We start from the raw sequence: 19714 nt of genomic DNA on the forward strand, positions 1-19714 counted from the left end.
GGTTTCAATCAAAGCTGGACAGCCTTTATAGTACACACACACCAGCCCTGGACATTGCTCTGCCTTCTGCTAAGCACAAGCTGCTTCTGGAGTGGAAATGGAAGCATTAAAACGCGACCTGGGAGTGCTGTACATCATCCCAAATGAAATACAAGCAAGCTTCAGTCTGCTGGGAGGAAAATTACCTTTATAGGATTTAGCCAGGTGATCCTTGACTTTCGGATAGGAGAGAAGACAGCACAATGGGGAACTCGATGTTAAACTGCTGAGCTGTCATCTGACAGCCCAAACAAAGCTGTTTTGGGCTAAGGGAGTGCCTTCTACTCCCTCATATTCCATTACTCAATTTGGAGAACAAAGAATACTTTTTTGGGAAAGGATTTCTTTGGGGTTTTAAACATGATATTCACATTTGAAAGGTCATTTTCCCAGCGTGGACCCATTTTATGTACATATATTATATGCATATTCACACATACTCCCATGTTCCTCCTATAAATCTAATATCAATATTTCTATCATTCCAATGGGCTTTTTGTTCATCTTCTGCTTCAGGTGACAATGCATTTGAAAATGACATTATTAACTGTTCTAGTTAACAGTGCTCACCCAGATACCTCCATCTGTAGCTCATACCTCCTTTTTCTACTCATCTGACTCTGTAAAGATCCTATGGACTGAAATGTGATTCAAAAGGAAGAAATATGTTTCTACAAAGTGCCCCTTTTCCTTAATACTTGCCAAATGGAGAGATTCTTTATCCCAGGAGGTGACAGGGTTGTTCCTCACAGCATGGATAATGCCCAGCATACGCTAACTAATCCTCTAGAAGATACTTTATCAGCATCAGTTCTTTGCCTGTGCTCGCACAAACACCTCCCTGCATCTTCACCCACCTCAGTAACCTGTCCCATACACTACACGCTCTTTACCTGTGTCTTCCAAGGGCAGCTGGGGTTTGAGTTCTTGTTCTGCTATGTCAGCTACAATTGCTGCTGCTTCAGGGGGTGGCTGTGGAGGTGACGGTGGTGCCTTTACCGGTGTAGTGGACTCCGGGGTCTCAAATGCTTCTTCAGAGTCAGAGCTCCTGGGGAAAGTCAAAGGAGAGACGCGTGAGCAGGGTGAAGATGAACGTTCATCACGCTTACAAGGGCAGGGCTTTCGAGTGGATGGCACAGACCTCAGCTATAAGGCTAGCTCTGCATTTCCCAAAGGAGATTTCCCATTGCAGTATGGCTTCCAGAGCCGGGTATCATGGCTGTCATCTTCCTCATATACCAGTATTTATGTCACTTTGTGTTACAAAAGGGAACACCCACTTGGAAATAAATCTGTTCTGCAAGCCCGATTTCCAGTGTGAAGGTGGCTCAACCACACAGACACCACCACTGACTGCCCTGTGGTAGCGTCTACAACTTCCCTTGGCACAAAAAGAAGAGAATTTCACAGGTTCATCAAAACCCTCATCCAAAATAGCATCTCATTTCTGTGTGCGCTCCTACAGGTGAGAAAGCAAACACGGAGATACCTGAGGTGCAGCAAATCCTTGTGCATTCTTCCCCATGGAAATACTGCATTCTATTTTTAGCAGAATTCTACCCTGGCCCTTTTCAAACAGTAATTGTATGGCTTTGTTACACAAGGTGAGACAACCTGTAAAATGCACAGAGTCCTGGTATTATCAATAATCCTTTTGTAGCACTGTGTGCTCACAAAGGCACAAACCCCATAGGGACCACAATAGGTTGGTGAAAACCCAGCAAGGAAACAGCAGCACAGAAAATGGAGCCATTCAAATGAAATGCAAGGCTGAGAGGAAGCAACTATACAGAACGAAGGGGAACCTAAACATTAAGTGAACATTTAAACCATACAAGCACAAAGCATTTACTCTTACTGGAGATCAGTGTTAGAAAATGTACTTTTACATCTGAAAATCATAGAATCATACAACAGTTTGGGTTGGAAGGGACCTTAAAGCTCATCCAGCTCCAACCCCTGCCACGGGCAGGGACACCTTCCACTAGAGCAGCTTGCTCCAAGCCCCTGTGTCCAACCTGGCCTTGAACACTGCCAGGGATGCGGCAGCCACAGCTTCTCTGGGCACCCTGTGCCAGCGCCTCAGCACCCTCACACAGAAGAAAACTATTGATCTTATTTGTTCTTAAATGAAACTGAGACCAAATTTTAGCTTTTAAACATTTCTTCTCGAAGCCTATTTTTGGGAGCAAGCAGTGCAGTAACAATGGTGTCATATTCAATACGAACTGAACATATATTGAGTATACATTCAATCAGCTTGTCGACTGGGTGCAGACTTTTACTACAGGTGTGTAACAGAGTGAATTGAATATGGCAGTTTCCCAAAGGACAGGACTGATTTGCTTATTTCCAGCAATTCTGTGCATGGCTGCAAGTCTCCACTGCCCCAGCACAATGGGGACAAAGTCTGCCATGAAATGAAAAGCCATTTCATCCCCCAGCAGCGCTGCCTGAGCCATCCTGAGTCAAGGACTCCTCTCCTTCTGTTCGAGTTAAAAGATAACTCTGAGCTGACAGACTCTGGTTTCCTGAAGCTCATGGTTATTTTAAGCAGCAGAAGCACAAGTACAGGGTTTTGCATTCGGTTACATTTGCCTAAATCGACCTTAGCACAAAGCATGTGGTGAGCTGGGGAAGAAAAGACCCTGGTGTCATCCCTGACAGCTTGAGGAGCACAGTGGACGTGATTCTCACTGCTGCCTCTGCAAAATCCCAGTGAGAGCTCCCACCTCTTCACACACCATCAGGGCACACACTGCAGCCCAGCACTGAGCCCTGTACAAAGCAGAAGGATTCCTACCAGCAAATAGCTTTGGATATTTGCTTTACTTGGGGACACTGGGGGCTTTTCTTCTCAGCAAACTTATGCCAAAGTACCTCCTGTATGAAGGGAGGCTGAAAAAGCTGGGGCTGTTCAGCCTGGAGAACAGAAGATGCGTGGAGATCTCAGAGCAGCTTCAATCCCTGAGAGGGGCTACAAGGATGCTAGAGAGGGACTCTTCATCAAGGACTGTAGCGATAGGACAAGGGGTGATGGGTTCAAACTGAAACAGGGGGGATTTAGGTTGGATATAAGGAAGAAGCTCTTCCCTGTGAGGGTGCTGAGGCGCTGGCACGAGGTGCCCAGAGAAGCTGTGGCTGCCCCTTCCCTGGCAGTGCTCAAGGCCAGGTTGGACACAGGGGCTTGGAGCAAGCTGCTCTAGTGGAAGGTGTCCCTGCCCGTGGCAGGGGTTGGAACTGGGTGAGCTTTGAGGTCCCTTCCAACCCAAACCAGTCTGGGGTTCTGTGTCACTGTGGGACCTGTTCAAAAATAGCATGTCTAGCTTTCGATTACATCTGTTGCTGCAGCTCCTCAAAATACTGTCTTTGTGTCATTGTTTCAACCATAACATTCAGCAGGCCCCAGAACAGTCACATTGGAAGAAGCAGCCTGCAGCATTTTACATTATATCCTTCCAAAGATGCACTGTGTTTGAAACTCTATATATTTTAAGTTAAGAATAGCTGCAAACAAAAAGCTTCTGTAAATAAAGCTGCACAGCAGGTATTCAACAAAATAATGCTTTCTCCTCTTTCCAGAGCTGGCGCAGGAAACCTCTAAGTTGGATAATCAAAGAGAACTGGGGTTGTGTGATATTTTCCCAGTAGAGAAATGTTTCTTGTGTCATAAAAATAAACCTAGAAAGTTACCATCTAAACCAACAAAACAAAAGGTAATTCATACCGCTCAGGCTTTCACATAAGGCTTCATTGTGCTATCCTTAGTTAATGTTTTACTCTCTTCATTTTGAACTCAGAGTGTTGCTCTGTAATACTAAACCAATAATGTTTAGACTCCTTTGTTCCAACCTGCCTGTATATAGCAGAGGTTACTCACAGTAAATATCTAAATGTATGAAATATAAGGGAAAGGGAAAAAACCTCTGTTTTCATGTCCTATTCCTATTTGTAACTGCTTCGTTAAACCGCCTTGATAGAGCAGTCCTCCTTTATTCAAAGGATGGAAAGACTCTGCACACGTTTATCTCCCTTTTAAACAAGCTACCTTTGCTTGCTCTCTTTTTTTGCTTGAGTTGGGCATAAGCATTTGAAGTAAAGAGAAACGTCTGCTCTTTTCTGCTCACTGTATGAGCTTCCCCTCTGGAGAACCTCCTGAGTCCATGCCCAGAGAGTTGTGGTGCCTGAGCTCCAGCACAAGGCTTTGTTTTGCTAATATTTAATAATTCCCAAAAGACTCTGATTAAACACTCCTAATTTTCAGCAGCACCCCACTATAAGCAGCACTGTAATCAAGTAAGACCTGCCTTAACCATAACCCAAACACTGCTGAATTTGTTAGGTGTAGCAACTGTGCTGGCAAAATACGGTCTTTAACAGAGAAATAAGAAGGGAAGCTCAATAACAGACCAACATTGTCATAGCCTGGGATGTGGGAGAGAGCATAAAGCCTGGAAGCACGTACCAGGACCACGCTCCAAGGCTTACGTTACATATATCCTGGAAAAATCAGATCCTGTGTTCTGATTTCCTTAGTGAAAACACCGATGGTCTCACTTGCGTAGGGTATTTTCTGAAGACTACTTCTAAGACTACTTTAAACTGCAAGAGAAGTTTTTCCCAGAACAACAGGATTTCCTGTAAAAAGGAAATTACATATTTGAGCCAGTTCTATTCATAATGTGTTTTCTCTGAGAAGTACAGGGAATACACCGAACAGGAAAGTTGTAAAGTTCATGGGCTAAACCACACTGCCAACTTGTGATACGCCGTGAGAATCGGCACCAATTCAAAGCTGCGCAAGGAGCAGCCACCATGGATCCAGCTGTTGATCCAGCAGTGGGCAGATGATAACAAGGGCTCTCACAAAAGGAAGAGCCCTTGTATCATCTAGAATATTATTCTGAAGTTCCAGCCAAGGATGCAGCAAGATGAGATGGGAAAGGTAGGTTTTACAGATGGAGAACTCATCCGATGGCCCCAGCTCGTGACGTTGTGGAGATGGGGATGCAAGTGCGGAGTCTGTAGGACCAGTATGTGGGCCAGTGATGGAGTAAAAGCTACAGGAAGGAACATACGTTTATGCATCTGTTCAGCCAGCTTGGGAAATTAGCAGGAGCTTGCCTTCATAAGGCGGCGTATCTTTTCTATTCTCCTCCTCTCTGTGCCCCCGACATAGATATTGGGCCCAAAGCTGTTCAATGACTTCATAAGCAATCCTGATGATGGAATCATCCAGATGATGAAATCATCCAGATCCCTTTATCCCTATCAGTGTTCAAGGCCAGGCTGGACAGGGCTTTGAGCAACCTGGTCTAGTGTGAGGTGTCCCTGCCCATGGCAGGGGCGTTGGAAGTAGGTGACCTTACGGTCCTTTCTAACCTAAACCATTCTGTGATTCTACCAAATGCAGCCTGATTAAGTCTGTGGATGATACCAAGCCGAGTGGGGGAGTGGATACTTTGGAAGGGAAAGCCACCCTGCAGGATGACCTGGATAGGATGTAGGAGTGGGCTAACAAGAACCTAATGAAGTTCAACCAGTGCAAGGTCTTACACCTGGGTTAACACAATCCAGGAGTGCAGCACAAGATGGGATCTACTTGGGGAGAGCAGCTCTGTGGGAAGGGACCTGGAAGTCCTGGTTAGACACAAGCTCCATAGGAGTGAACAGTGTGCAGCTGCGACAAAGAAAGCCAACAGGAAGCTGGGGAACATCAACAAGGGCATCACCAGCAGAGACAAAGATGTCATTATCCCACGTACTCAGTGCTTGTCAGGCCACAGCTGGAATACTGTGTTCAGTTTTAGTCCCCGCTGTACAAAAAAGATGCAGAAAGGCTGGAAAGAGCCAAAGAAGGGCCACAAAGAGGTTCAAAGGACTGGGAAGCAATATGTGGAAAAGTTGAGAGAGCTGGGTTTGTTCAGCCTAGAGAAAAGGCAGCCCAGAGGAGACCTTATCACTGCGTTCCAGTATTTAAAGGGTGGCTACACAGAAGATGGAGACTCCCTTTTCCAAGGAGTCACATGGAAAACATAAGGGGCAATGGGCACAAGTTACTCCTGGGGAGATCCCTACTGGCCACAGGAGGAAACTTTCTCACAATGAGAACAATCAGCCATTAAAATAACCTCCCTAGGGAAGTGGTGGCCTCCCCAAAGCTGGACATTTTGAAGATTTGGGTGGTCAGAGTGCTGGGACACCCAGTCTAGGTCACACTTTGCCTAAAAAGGTTAGAGCAGATGATCCCTGCGGTGCCTTCCAACCTGGGATCCTAGGATTCTGTGATCCGTATTCTTTGTTCTTTGTAAACAGGCACAAAAGTTACAGATTGTAGAAGCTCCAAAATGATTAGTTGGTAGCAATAGAGTACAAAATGTTCTTTCAATCCATCTCTTTCACCTCCCCTCTCAAAAGATAGCCAGTAAACAGCAAATGTAACCACACAGATGGGGTCGAGAAGCAGGGGAGAGCTGAGAAGCCAAGATTGATACCAGACCAATACAAATCTGGCACCATCGCATCCGCTTGTGGAGCGGGAGCACTCCCACTCTCAGCTGGACGCTTTGAGGTCTTGCCCAGCCTGTTCAATAAATCTCCGGAGGAAATACAGAAGGGAGTCACTAAGGTTGACTTCTCTTCTTCACCTCTGGCCTTGCAGAAGTAAAGCCTCATAAGTTACACAGCCCTTCTGTGTAAGCCCCAGATGCTTATAATTTTATGTCCTCCCTGATTTCAGAGTGAAAAATTGCCCTTTGGTCACTGCAGCTGGAAGCACAGTGAGCAAGAATGGGATTTCTTCATTGCACATCCTCACTGCTTGCCCTCTTTAGCCACTGGAGTGAGGTCATCATTCCAGTTGTCACTTGGAAACCTGATTCATTAAGAAGTAGTTTCCAACAGAGCTGTGGCCGTCAGCAGCATCAGCAACGCTGCTATGTGTCTCAGGTTCTTCTGGTATTCACACTACAGCGGTACAACCAGCGCGAGCGTGCACACCGGTTTTACTTCACAGGAATGAAAGGGAGGTCTGATATATAAAATTAATGTAAGAGCAGGGCTCTGAAACAAGGGCTGAGGCTCAGCAGCATCGCTTCCTATGGAAGGAACACAGGGGAACAAATCTGGAAGCGGTATGTGCTGAGGGACCTCCACAGGATTTTGTGGAGTTATTTCACTCAGAGTCAAATCTATAGAGTTTTATTTAGATATAGCTTTAGAAAAACAACCAGAGCATAGAATAGTTAGGGCTGGAAAGGGCCTTAAGATCATCTAGTTCCAGCCCCCCCCGCCATGGGCAGGGACACCCCATGCCTAGCTACTTCATGGAGCACTGACCTATTGGTGTGCAATATGGATAGTCTGGAGAGGAATGGGTATGTGGTATGAATTTTTGGAGCCAGGAGATGGAACTGCATTATGGAGAAGAGCTTCCTGTACTGGGAGTGGGGAATGGGCAATGGAGTCAAAAGAGCAGCTCTCCCCCCGCTGGGGTTGTAGAATCACAAGTAATGACATAAAGAGCAGCTTAAGGGGAATTTGCTCCATCAGAGCTAAGGTGAACACCACTGTCCACCTGTATTTAAATTTGTATATATTCTTCCAAGCTTTGCACTTTGAAAGAAGTGTGTTACATTTGTCTTATAAGTGGAGTATGTCTCAGAGTAATTGAGGTCTCTCACACCTGCCACTGATGCCCAGGAGCACTCCATAAGCTCATCCTTCTCAATGGTGCTAAGAAACTCTATCCACTAATTAGATTCACAGAATCCCAGCCTGGTTGGAGTTGGAAGGGACCTTAAAGCTCATCCAGCTCCAACCCCTGCCACGGGCAGGGACACCTTCCACTAGAGCAGCTTGCTCCAAGCCCCTGTGTCCAACCTGGCCTTGAACACTGCCAGGGATGGGGCAGCCACAGCTTCTCTGGGCACCCTGTGCCAGCGCCTCAGCACCCTCACAGGGAAGAGCTTCTGCCTAAGAGCTCATCTCAGTCTCCCCTCTGGCAGGTTAAAGCCATTCCCCTTGGCCTGTCCCTACAGGCCCTTGTCCCAAGCCCCTCTCCAGCTTTCCTGAATCCCCTTTAGGCACTGGAGCTGCTCTCAGGTCTCCCCTTCAGGAGCCTTCTCTTCTCCAGGCTGACCCAGCCCAGCTCTCTCAGCCTGGCTCCAGAGCAGAGCTGCTCCAGCCCTCGCAGCATCTCCATGGCCCTATAGCCACAGAATACCCACTGAACGGATATTTTGTCTTCCTTTCCACCTCATCTTCAGTTCGAGGGAAAAGGACTGCCCAAGCACATCCATCACCTGTCACCATCATCATAGCCATATAAAACCACACTCGAGTTATCTGCAGATGTGTTTCCCTGGGCCTTAAGAATCAAATGACAAATAAGGGCACATGAGGCATCTGCTCCCAGGAGGCCATCGCAAAGTGCTCAGTTCCCATTATGAGATTTCAGTACACCAGAGGTATAAGCAGGGCTCCAAGGCAAACACGGATTCCAAAGCCATGATTTGGAAGGACCCAAATGAGCAAACACTGCTCTGTTGGTACATAAGCACCACCTATGGCAATACCTAAAGGTGACGCACAGATTCCATCACACCTGGCCCTCCAAAGCATCTGTAACTATAGTATCATAAAGGTAAGGTATAAATTTCATATGAGTATGTACTGAACAAGTTATCATACACAACGAGATGAATCTAAATCAGGGAGGAAAAAATCCAAGCCTCTTAAAATCTTCAGTTTAGTACTGAAGATGAATTATGATTTTCATTCTCGTAAATCCCATGGGGAGATGTGGTGGAAACAAAAAGGAGGAACAAGTTCTGTAGTCTCACCTCCATCGATCCTTTTCAGAGCTGATCCTCATAAAACCTGCATGAATAATTCAGGTCTGGTTGACTGATGAGATCAGAACCAAGGACACAGGACATCCTTCCATTACTTCTGAGGTCAATTCGGTTTGCGTGTTACTTAAGCAGGCACATAAACTGCCCTGGGAAGAGCCACACTGGCTGATAGATTTTAATAGACACTTGGTACCATTACAGTTTCTAAAGACAGAGAAGCAAGGCACTCAGAAATGCACATTAATTTCAGTCTAAGCTCTTCCACTGTACACAGTCTGACACAACCTTTTCAGATATCCTAGTGCTGTTTTCAATGGTTAAACTGAATTTTTCCATGTAGTTCTTAAAATACCCCAAGCCAAATAAGCAACAACAAAGAGAACACCGAGGCAGGATGTTTCAGCAATACGTCTCGCCTGGTGAAGATCAATCCTGCTCTCAACTCTGCCACTGAACTGCTGCACATACATACTCTTGGTCTGTTCAATTCTGCCTCAACCTCGAGTCTGTCTTACCCACTCAGCCTGGGATGTCTTAATGGCATGAATGGCCTCTTGCTATGGATGTGTGCAGACTCCAGAGCAGGGGAAAAATACTGCTCAGCACATATTACATTTGAGGGTTTTCTCCTTCATTTATATAAAATTTAATAACTGACAACCTCATAACTCACCTTGTGGCATCACTCACGTTGCAGATGCACAATACTGTAATACGGAGATAAAACCAATCTTTCCTCCTTTCTTTCCCCCCCTTATTTCTCCCAACTCTTACAAATACAGCTCTGGATCATAACTCAGAATCACCAAGACAGCCTGAATGGTAATTCCTTTCCTGGCGATCACATTACCCCTTCAGGCCAGCAGCCATTAGCTGACCCAAGGGCCCACTCACAAGTACCACGGATATTCTACAACTACAAGAAAAGGTCATATTTTCATCCCAGCACTAGGTTAAGATCATTTCAAAGATGTGTCTGCTTTGTATGCTATCATTTTTGTACAGTATTTGCCTACTCAGTGACTTCCACCTAACATGACATCCCACAGTAATTAGCTTCTTTTAACATGATTGTTACTTGTGTCATTGCTCACCTACATGGCTTGAATATAAAACATCCCTACAGATGTTTTATATTCAATTTTACAGACTCAAAGTCTTAATATTAAACCTGTACAGTGACATACAGAAAGCAGGGATGCGATGGTAGAGTCATCTGGTTATTTTGGGTATTAAATATTAATATTTGGTGTCTGAATTAGCCTACCTATCACACTCAGCATCCAAGCATCTGCTAAACATATGGTATTAAAACCCAACAAAAATACAGTGAGAGGCATAAACCTTACAATCAGTACTGCCCCTCTCTAATAAAATACACCACTGAAACGACAAAACTTCTCCATAGAATCCAACAGTACAGAAGACATTCTGCCCAGCAAAGAGCAAAGGCAGTAAGCTCAGCCCAGCCTACCAAAGCTCAAGGGTGATGACTTCTCAAGGACCACTGAAAGCCATCTGCCTTACGCCTGTCCTCCCATAGGGAGTGCTCTCAGCGCTGGATCTGATGCTTACATTGAGTCAGGAGCCAGGGGAAGTACAAACGTGTCACTTACATGTCACCAGACTCCATTAACAAGACAGTTCCTTTAGGGACGTATTTCTGACCATTAACTATTAATGGACTTCTCTGGCCCTGTTGTATGTGTGTTGAGTGACAAGATCACCTACCCTGTAATTACATAAACTCACAAAACTGCTGTGCTGTAAGGAGACAAACCACAGAAGAGGTCACAGGAAGAGGATGCAGAGATGGAAACAGTCAGCTCACCAACCCCGTCTTCAGCCCACATCCTAATCCAGTTGTGCCACTGGAGCATCACTACTGATTTGCGCACACAAGATGAGGATCAAGCCTTGTAAACAGAATCAAATCATGTTTGGGAGCCCCAAGGTGGCCACAGAGTGACTACCAGGGTGTAACCAGAGCACACTGGTCTCTGAGGTCTGGTCCAGTTAAATGCAAAATGCTCCAGACTGTATCAAAAGTCAGTGGGAATTCACAGCTTTGTAGTGCTGAGCCTGTACTAAGCAAGTCCATCACCTTATGGGGGAATACTTTTGCCTGCTATGTGGTCGGTACAGCATATGACCAGAACATGTATCCTATGTGTGCGTACCAGAAAAGGCGATTACACCTTGTGCTACTCACCTGCATTGCAACACCAGTGCCATGCATTATAGGTTTCTGAGTTGGAAAGTCTGATCATCAAAACAAACCCACAATTTCATCACAGGATTGTTTCAGTTTAAACTGAAATGATGGAGACTAATTTTAGTCTTTCTTTAGAACATTCACTATTGTTGGCCTATAGATTTCTCCATTTTTACTTGAAAACTGGAGATGGCTCAATGAAAAAAATAGATACAACTCCAGTTTTTTTAATCCCAGAGATTTAAAACCATTTTATGGACTAAAAATCCCCGAACTGGGACAAAGTTAATTTCCCAGGTACCTTCATTCTTTACCCTGCTATCTTTCTGATGCATTAAAGCCCTAATAAATACGGTAGCCCTAATAAGCAGATAGCAATTTAAGAACACATCCAATCAAAGATGGGAGGTTTAAGCAGGAATTGTGTTTTCTATTCATGGGTTTCTGCAGCAAAAGCAACATTCCACAAATTCACCCACAGTTTGTTCCTCAGCAGGGGCATTCCCAAGATAAGAGCAGGATAAATGTCACATGTTCATTTGATGGCCTGAGCTACAATGCAGCAGAGAAGCATCTTTTGCAGCTCTCACTTAAGAATAAAGCTTTTATCAAATAAATCCCATTCCACCGAAACAACAAAGAGCTACTTTAGGGCAATGCAATTACAGAAGAACTCGCATTGACACTGATGTGTGCAGAAAGCAGGGCAGGCACTCCTCTCCAGAGGAGGATTTTAATATTATTTCAGCATAAATAGTCCTACAAGACCCATGGAAAACATGGCTCCCTGGGAAAATAATCACTGCCACACTGAAGGTGACACTTCCTGGTCCACAAGTGATGTGTCATGACAGGCACAATGTTTAACACAGGGACACAAGGGAGGAAGATCATTCTGCATCATGTGCAGAAGCATCCAGAGCTGTTCTGCTTTGTGCAGCTTTCTGCTTCTCCTCCATGCTGTGAGCCCAAGGGTGCACCATCCTCTGCTGCCCCAGCACATCTGAGACGGTCCAGCTGAAGGGTTGATGATTTACACCAGCGTAAATTTGGTGTGACTGGGGGAATATGGCTCAGTTACAGAGCGCTGCTGTTCACTGCTCTTCAAAAACAATCAACCTCCAACGTCAAGCCCATGGACAACTCGGTGTCTGAGCCGAGATACAAGAATCCTTCTTTACATAGGTGATACAACAGAAATAAAACACTCTGGCTCCCCTTCTCCCATCGTAATGTGGGACTTGAGCAATGGAAAATACCACCTCGCGTGTTATCCAAACCACACGGATCTGTTTAGAAATGTGTCTTCCAGAAGAGATTGCAAAAAGCAACTTGTGAATCCCTGAAACATTAATCACTTCCTCTAAAAAGGCCAATTTTTCCTCACAGGATGGTTATATTTAGAGAACAGGATTAGAACCGCAAGTGGAGAAGAATTAAAACCGCCTGATCATCTTCAACGTACCGCTGATTTTTGGGTTGCAGCCTATTGTATTCCAAGTAACCTTCCTACCATAACCGATACGGGAAGAAGGAATTATTTTTTCCTGCTTTTTCTGCTTGTTTATTCAGCGATTTTGAAAGCATTTTGTGCAGAAGCCAAATTCACACTCCCCCAACAAAAGCCATTTCCTGCTTTCACACAGCAACCAGAAAGAAATGTCTTGAGCTGTGGGAAACCACATCTGAAGGGAAAAGAGGCTGCGGGATATAACATGCCGTACTTACAGCAGCACTTCAAACTACTCAATTCATTTTTTTAACTGATTAGCAAGAAGTCCCCCACATTGCTTTAAATCATGTTCAGTTTTTCTTCTTTAGTGCTTTTCCTGGGTGTGTTTTTCAACACTACTGATAAAAATGAATAATGAAACAAACCCCCATCCTTTCTGGCCTGCCTGCTCTTGCCTTTTACTGGCTTCAGCCTCCATAATGACAACATCGATGTTACAGAAACAGGGCTCAGCACTGAAGGTCTTTTTAATCCCTTCTGCTCTTTCCAGGCAGATGCTTTGTTCTCAGAGGACCAACAGGAAAACACCACTTAATTAAAGGCACTCATCTTCAGGAACCACAATAGCAAATATATTAACGTGTCCCTAAGTCACCAGAGGCTGCTGAATATTTGAACACAAAATCTCTGAGGGAATGAGAAGGAACAGTAAGGATGCAGGATACCCCAATATCCAAGGTAGAAAAGACCACAGATGGGAGAAGGGTGCCCAGAGAAGCTGTGGCTGCCCCATCCCTGGCAGGGTTCAAGGCCAGGGGCTTGGAGCAAGCTGCTCTAGTGGAAGGTGTCCCTGTCCATGGCAGGAGATTGGAACTGGATGAGCTTTAAGGTCCCTTCCAACACAAACCAGGCTGGGGTTCTATGATTCTATGATAAATATAGTTATAACCAGTTAATACATAGTAATCTCAGCCAGTACTACACTGTTCACCCTAGTAGGTTAGGGATTGGGATTTGAATCAGTCATCGATGTGTAGTATTTAATAGCCATGGCAAATACCTTTCCTCCACCATTACTACCAAGCTCTGAAGTTTTAATCCAGGAAATAAAATCCTGTTAACTGTCTCCTCAGAAAGCATTCAGAGGCCTGTGCTCACTGCTTTATAGCATCTTGCAATGGCTTCAAGGGGAAACAATCAATAATTCATTGGAAGCCAGAGCCATAGGTTTGAAATTGCTTTGTTTGTTAGAACAACATTTTAAATGCAAGAAGGCTTTCCAGAGCCACATCTCTGCCCTGTCACACTGCTCAAAAGCAAGACGAGGGAACAAAAAAGCGGCTATGATGTGCAAAGATGAGTATATGACACCTGTAATGCCTGACAGACAGGCTTATCTTGAGAGGCACAGAGATTTGTGAATATAGTGAGATGTAGCAATCAGAATGTGCTCTTGTAATGCTTGTGGTCCTTCCTTTCAGGAAAGAGATAAGGATTACATGGAGGGTGGAGAAGGGAGGCAGGGAGTCCCTTTGCTAAAAGGGGAAGAATGGAGAAAAGAGTCCCTCTGTCCCCAGCCTGACCCACGTTCTGCATATTTTACCCTGCACGTGAAGCTGTGCAGAGCTTCTCACAGACCCTCACTAAGCTTTAGTCCTCTCCTTCAACACGTGAAGCAGCTGCATGGATAGAAACACGGCCAGGAAGCAACAGGAGCAAAGGACAAAACAAATCTCAGTCTCTTAACAACAATAACAACATAAACCTCCTACGGGGCTATGACAATTTCATCTGCTGACTGAGGGGTGGGGATGAGCCTCCTGCTGTAGCTCTGGGAGGTTTCTCCTTGACTTCAGCAGAGCTGCAGCTTCCCCTCTCCCAAGGGCGCACTTGGTGCTGCTCCAGCTCCCAGCGCAATCAAAGCATCCCCTTGGGTAGGTGCTTTGTGAACACCCAGCCCCGGGAAGTGCTGACACAGCACAAGAGAGTCTTGGACAAAGCAATCCCTGCTGTGCAGTGGCACCTCACCAGCTGGCACCCAGCTGTACTGCCACAGCTCAGCTAGGTGAGGAACCACGAGCTAAACCTTCCTTTCCCTTTCCTCCCCTGCGTTGGAAGGGGACAGTCATGCGCTTGGGAAGTTAAACGAAGGGATTCAAGCTTCTTGCTCATCCTCCCCCTCCTTTAGCAACCCAACCCTTTTCCTAGCACAACCCAGGACTCATTTCTAATGAGAGCAATAAACTGTCAGTAACAAGACCAATAAATGCAGGTTTCTATGCTGATGGAAATCAAAACTCAAAAGCAGGAGCTTCCGTGAATCTAACTCCTACTAGGTTTCAGATGCAATCTGGTCCATTTTCAGCCCTAGAAACAAGCTTCTTTTGTTTGGAAACACCCTATCTCGTAAATTTGAACATGATTCTAACTATTCTGCTTAATCAAACTCAAACTCAAAATGGAAAGCCCCAGATTTTCCCACAGTTTGCTTTCCATCCCAACAGAGCCAACAGCCCCAGTTCTTCCTCCTGGAAGCAAGTGGCTTCCCAAGCACCCATTCATCTCCTAGGTCCTCACAGCAGAGGAAGAGGAGCTGTAGCAAACACCACTGCGTGGCAGCAAGAATCAAAATCAAGAGAGCTCTACAATGACCCTGAGCTCTGTCTCAGAGGTATCTACGGTTGTTTAAACCCATATTCAGTTCACATGCTATGTGTTCAGACAGTCTACGCTGCAAACTCCACTTTGGTTTCTACAGCTACAGAGGGATCTTGCTATCTTGTCTGGTATCACCATCAATGACGGCTCTCAGGCCAAAAGATGCCCTAAAAGAAACTCAGACTCTGGTGGGAAAAGGAAACTAATTCAATTTTCCCCCATTAAGCTGGCTCTCTGGTGCTAATGGAAGTACAAAACATGAGACCCAGTGTCTGCTACTAAATCCAGGTGGCCATTTCAGCACGTTTAATGATCTGAAGGGAAATTACACCTTTTTCTTAGTTTTTCCATAGGAAAAAATACATTTCTTTGTTTCTTGCAGCAAACACACCCATCTTCTCAAAGAAAATGCAAACTGCATTGAAATTGTAGCTATAATTAAAACTCTGCCTTTTGCCACAGAAAAGCCTGTTTACCCAGGCTGAATACGAAGTTTGCTAACTAGCTAAATCCTTACAAAGCAGCAGAGATGGGTAAGGAAATAGTATCTAAGACACCAGCAAACACAAAAACTCTACAGGTGTAAGGTCTTAACACAAAGGAAATGAGTTTATAACAGACAGAACCACTTCCTATGTCCTATAATCACGTCAGAGAAACATTAAAAGCACCCAGACTATTACCTCTTGGAACACACAGGACTGAAGAGCACCTTTGATTTCAATCTAACAAGCAGTTACTTGGACTGCTGGGTCAAGCATGACAAAAGCAGAAGCAGGCAGTGAAACAGTTCTGACTGGAAGTGACAGCCACAATGCACGTGCAGGAATGCCTCTTCATTCATGGTTTCACTACCCCACATCAGCCTGTATTTTTCAATTTGCCCATATGTCATAACGTGTAATAGATGGCAGCAGCTCTGTTATGCAGGGCACACTGTTGAGTAGAGGGAGCCTTACAGCATACATGGATTTGCCAGATGTGTGGCTTGCCTTGCTGATAGAAGGGCAAGCGATTCTAGGGTCTTCTTGTTTCATTTTCAAGTCTAAACGTGACCTGCCTACTTACAGTGGCAGATACTGCAGCTGATGTAATAACCCCTCATATCAAAGGAAGTGCTGTCATTGACTTCAGAGATGAGATCCTTTGGAATCAAATAAGGGAGGCTGGAATAAAAGGCGGGGGAGCTTGATAGAAGAATCTGCTTGTTACTTCTGGTCTGTTTTCTCTTGAGCAACAGACAAGTGCCACAGAGATGCTGCGAGGGCTGGAGCAGCTCTGCTCTGGAGCCAGGCTGAGAGAGCTGGGCTGGGTCAGCCTGGAGAAGAGAAGGCTCCTGAAGGGGAGACCTGAGAGCAGCTCCAGTGCCTAAAGGGGCTGCAGGAAAGCTGGAGAGGGGCTTGGGACAAGGGCCTGTAGGGACAGGCCAAGGGGAATGGCTTCAAGCTGAAAGGGGGGAGATCCTACATCTTGCAGCAATTCACCCAGTTTAGTAGACAAATCTAGTAGACAGAGGATGCTCTACTTATTTTGGGGATGCTTACTGATGGCTGTCAATAACAGGGAGAACAAATTTACGTAGAATGCTGACAACAGGCAGAAACATCTGTCAAGGGATTAACCCCGACTAAACACCAGTTCAGTAACAGAAGCCTCCCCTCCTCACAAGACTCAAATTCTTTTCAGTGCTTTCAACATGTATATATCCCACCACTGGATGGGGCTTGGAGCAACCTGGTCCAGTGGAAGGCGTCCCTGCCCATGGCAGGGGGTTGGAACCGGATGAGCTTTAAGGTCCCTTCTAACCCAAACCGTTTGATGATTCTATGATATTCATTAAGGTGATTTTCCTATGTGTGAGCATTCAGAACTGTGCAAATATTTTACCAGAATAATTTCTTTCATACTTTTAAGAACCATTTGGTGGATTCTTTTAAGTTTAGATAGAAAAAATGACCAATGTGGCAGCAAGCAAGGGCTGTGTTTCTGTATATATGCACATATAACTTGATACATACATGCACATATACACACCTTCATACTGCTGCTCACATCCCTGATGCACAAGGCTGAGTCAATTCAGTTTACATTTTCCTGAGTCTTTCCAGCAACCAACACACAAATGGAAAAGCCACAGAGCAGAAGAAACACTGACAAGCAACCCAGAAGGGCACCAACATCTTGGCCTGCTACCAATGCTCAGTAACATTCAATTTCTTTCTTGGAGCCTGGTCCAGCTCCCACTGAAGTCAGCAGGCATTTCACCATCAGCTTCAGTGGGAGCTGGCTCAGTCTTCAGTCATTTTCCCCTTGGATTGGCAGGGGATGAAAATGTTAGTGATGCAGCATGGAGAGCTCCTGATGGCAGGAAATGACACATCATCAGCCCTTTGGCTGATCAAGTAATGGGCACTGAATGTAAACCCTGCCCAGCTGCCGTGAGGACAGCAACCACAAAGGTCCACACAAGGAAGGTGTGGGTCATGCCCGTCAAAAGGAACGCTTTCCATCAGGGAAAGAAAATGACATGGAGGTAACAACTGGGCAAGAGCTCCAAACGTAGCAACATTTCCTGCTTTATAATACTTAAAAAGTATTCCCAAGAGATAGAAATACATTATTACTAAAAAGAAAACCATTGGTGTATAGGCGATAGCACTTGTCGAGCTGAATTGTGTTCACATCCTCAAAACTGGTATGTTGGCATAGCACAAAGAGTGCACGTGAGGGAGGGTACGGCCACAAGTGCACTCGATGCGAGTGTGGACTCTCAGAACCACTTCACACAAGCTAAACTTCATCACGCTGACATCTACTTTTATTTCAGCCATTCCTATGATCTGATTGAAACGTGCCCTTGATTTAGCTCAATCTATGACCACAGGGTGCCCGCTGCAAATTGCAAAGCACATGACAGTGCTCAGAATGTCAATGGTGAGGTCTGAACCCACACCACTTTTATCTGCAGTTAACTTTTATTGTCACGGGCTTCCCTTGGGCTTTCCCCTTTTTCATCATTCAAAATCGACTCTTTTTTTTCCTCACCCTTTCAATAAAAGGACAATTGTCTACTGCCGGTGACTGAGTCACTGACATTCCACAATGAACAACAGAACACCCCAGGCTGTATCGATACTGGGTTTATTACAAATACTTCTATCCTGGCTAAAACAAATCACATTAAAATTGGGAATCTGGCATACACTTGCAAAAAGAGCATACTGAATCACCAATAAACGCTAAAATCTTAACCTAGACCATTTTCAGCATCAATTTCTTCCTATGCCCTTCCCTAGTGTTTAGCAAAGAAGTTCATCACAGGACACTGTAGTGTCCTAAACCAGCAGCTACTTAGGGAACTCGCTTGTGTCTCTGCCTTTTCTTGATGCTAACATAAATCTATTCCAGTAATGATTTCTGATTTACATTCCTCTAAACTGATGAACTCAAGGCAGCCAAATCCAAAGCTGTTAAGAGGCTTCCTCCATGATCATAGAATCACAGAATCCCAGACTGGTTTGGGTTGGAAGAGACCTTAAAGCACACCCAGTTCCAACCCCTGCCACAGGCAGGGACACCTTCCACTAGAGCAGCTTGCTCCAAGCCCCTGTGACCAACCTGCCCTTGAGCACTGCCAGGGATGGGGCAGCCACAGCTTCTCTGGGCACCCTGTGCCAGCGCCTCAGCACCCTCACAGGGAAGAGCTTCTGCCTAAGAGCTCATCTCAGTCTCCCCTCTGGCAGGTTAAAGCCATTCCCCTTGGCCTGTCCCTACATCCCTTGTCCCAAGCCCCTCTCCAGGTTCCTGCAGCCCCTTCAGGCACTGGAGCTGCTCTCAGGTCTCCCCTTCAGGAGCCTTCTCTTCTCCAGGCTGACCCAGCCCAGCTCTCTCAGCCTGGCTCCAGAGCAGAGCTGCTCCCTCGCAGCATCCTCATGGCCTCCTCTGGACACTGGGCTGTCAGTCTCTGCTGACAACCAAAACAATGACTTCAGGGATGCTGTAACTGCACAGGCAGTCACCCAACTTGCCTGGGTCACAACCAGATGTTTTTGCATCTGGACTGACATTAAGGAATTTGCTTGTCCATGCAAAGTGATTTAAATGTAACCTCATTAAAGAAGTGCTGGTAAAAGTTACATTGATGAGGGTACAAAGTCAAAGCCTCAGACTAGAGGTGATTACCACGACACCCATGAGGATGCTCTTGTTTTTGGAAAACAGGCCCATACTTTCCCAAGGATAAAGAAACATCTCCATTCTTATCTCATTTTAGAGTATTTAGTTAGAGTGAAGAAACCAGCACATTCTTTAGTGCTTTATTTAATACAAGATTAATAATATCTTTCACAAACTCTTCCCAAGGACATCAACAGTTACTGAATGAGGATTGTGCTAAAAGCGTATCTGTTGATTTATGTCGGGCCTTAAAAGATGATACTGAAAGCCCACAGGAATGACTAACTGCAAAAGATGAGTATATTTATGTATAAAAGG

General features: G+C 45.3%; 1 protein-coding gene across 8 annotated transcripts in view; it reads right to left on the bottom strand.

Annotated features, from left to right (window-relative positions):
- The window catches only part of TACC2 (transforming acidic coiled-coil containing protein 2), a 127719-nt gene that overhangs the window by 40508 nt on the left and 67497 nt on the right, over positions 1 to 19714 (bottom strand). For all 8 annotated transcript variants that reach the window (XM_061458580.1, XM_061458585.1, XM_061458582.1 and 5 more), the window contains exon 6: positions 933 to 1087. In XM_061458580.1, the coding sequence (XP_061314564.1) occupies positions 933 to 1087 (155 nt within the window). The remainder of the gene's footprint in view (positions 1 to 932; positions 1088 to 19714) is intronic.

Source organism: Pezoporus flaviventris, unplaced genomic scaffold (genome assembly GCF_033815535.1).
Source record: "Pezoporus flaviventris isolate CSIRO_AGI_PZ_B2104156 unplaced genomic scaffold, CSIRO_AGI_Pfla_v1 ptg000029l, whole genome shotgun sequence".
NCBI lineage: Eukaryota > Metazoa > Chordata > Aves > Psittaciformes > Psittacidae > Pezoporus > Pezoporus flaviventris.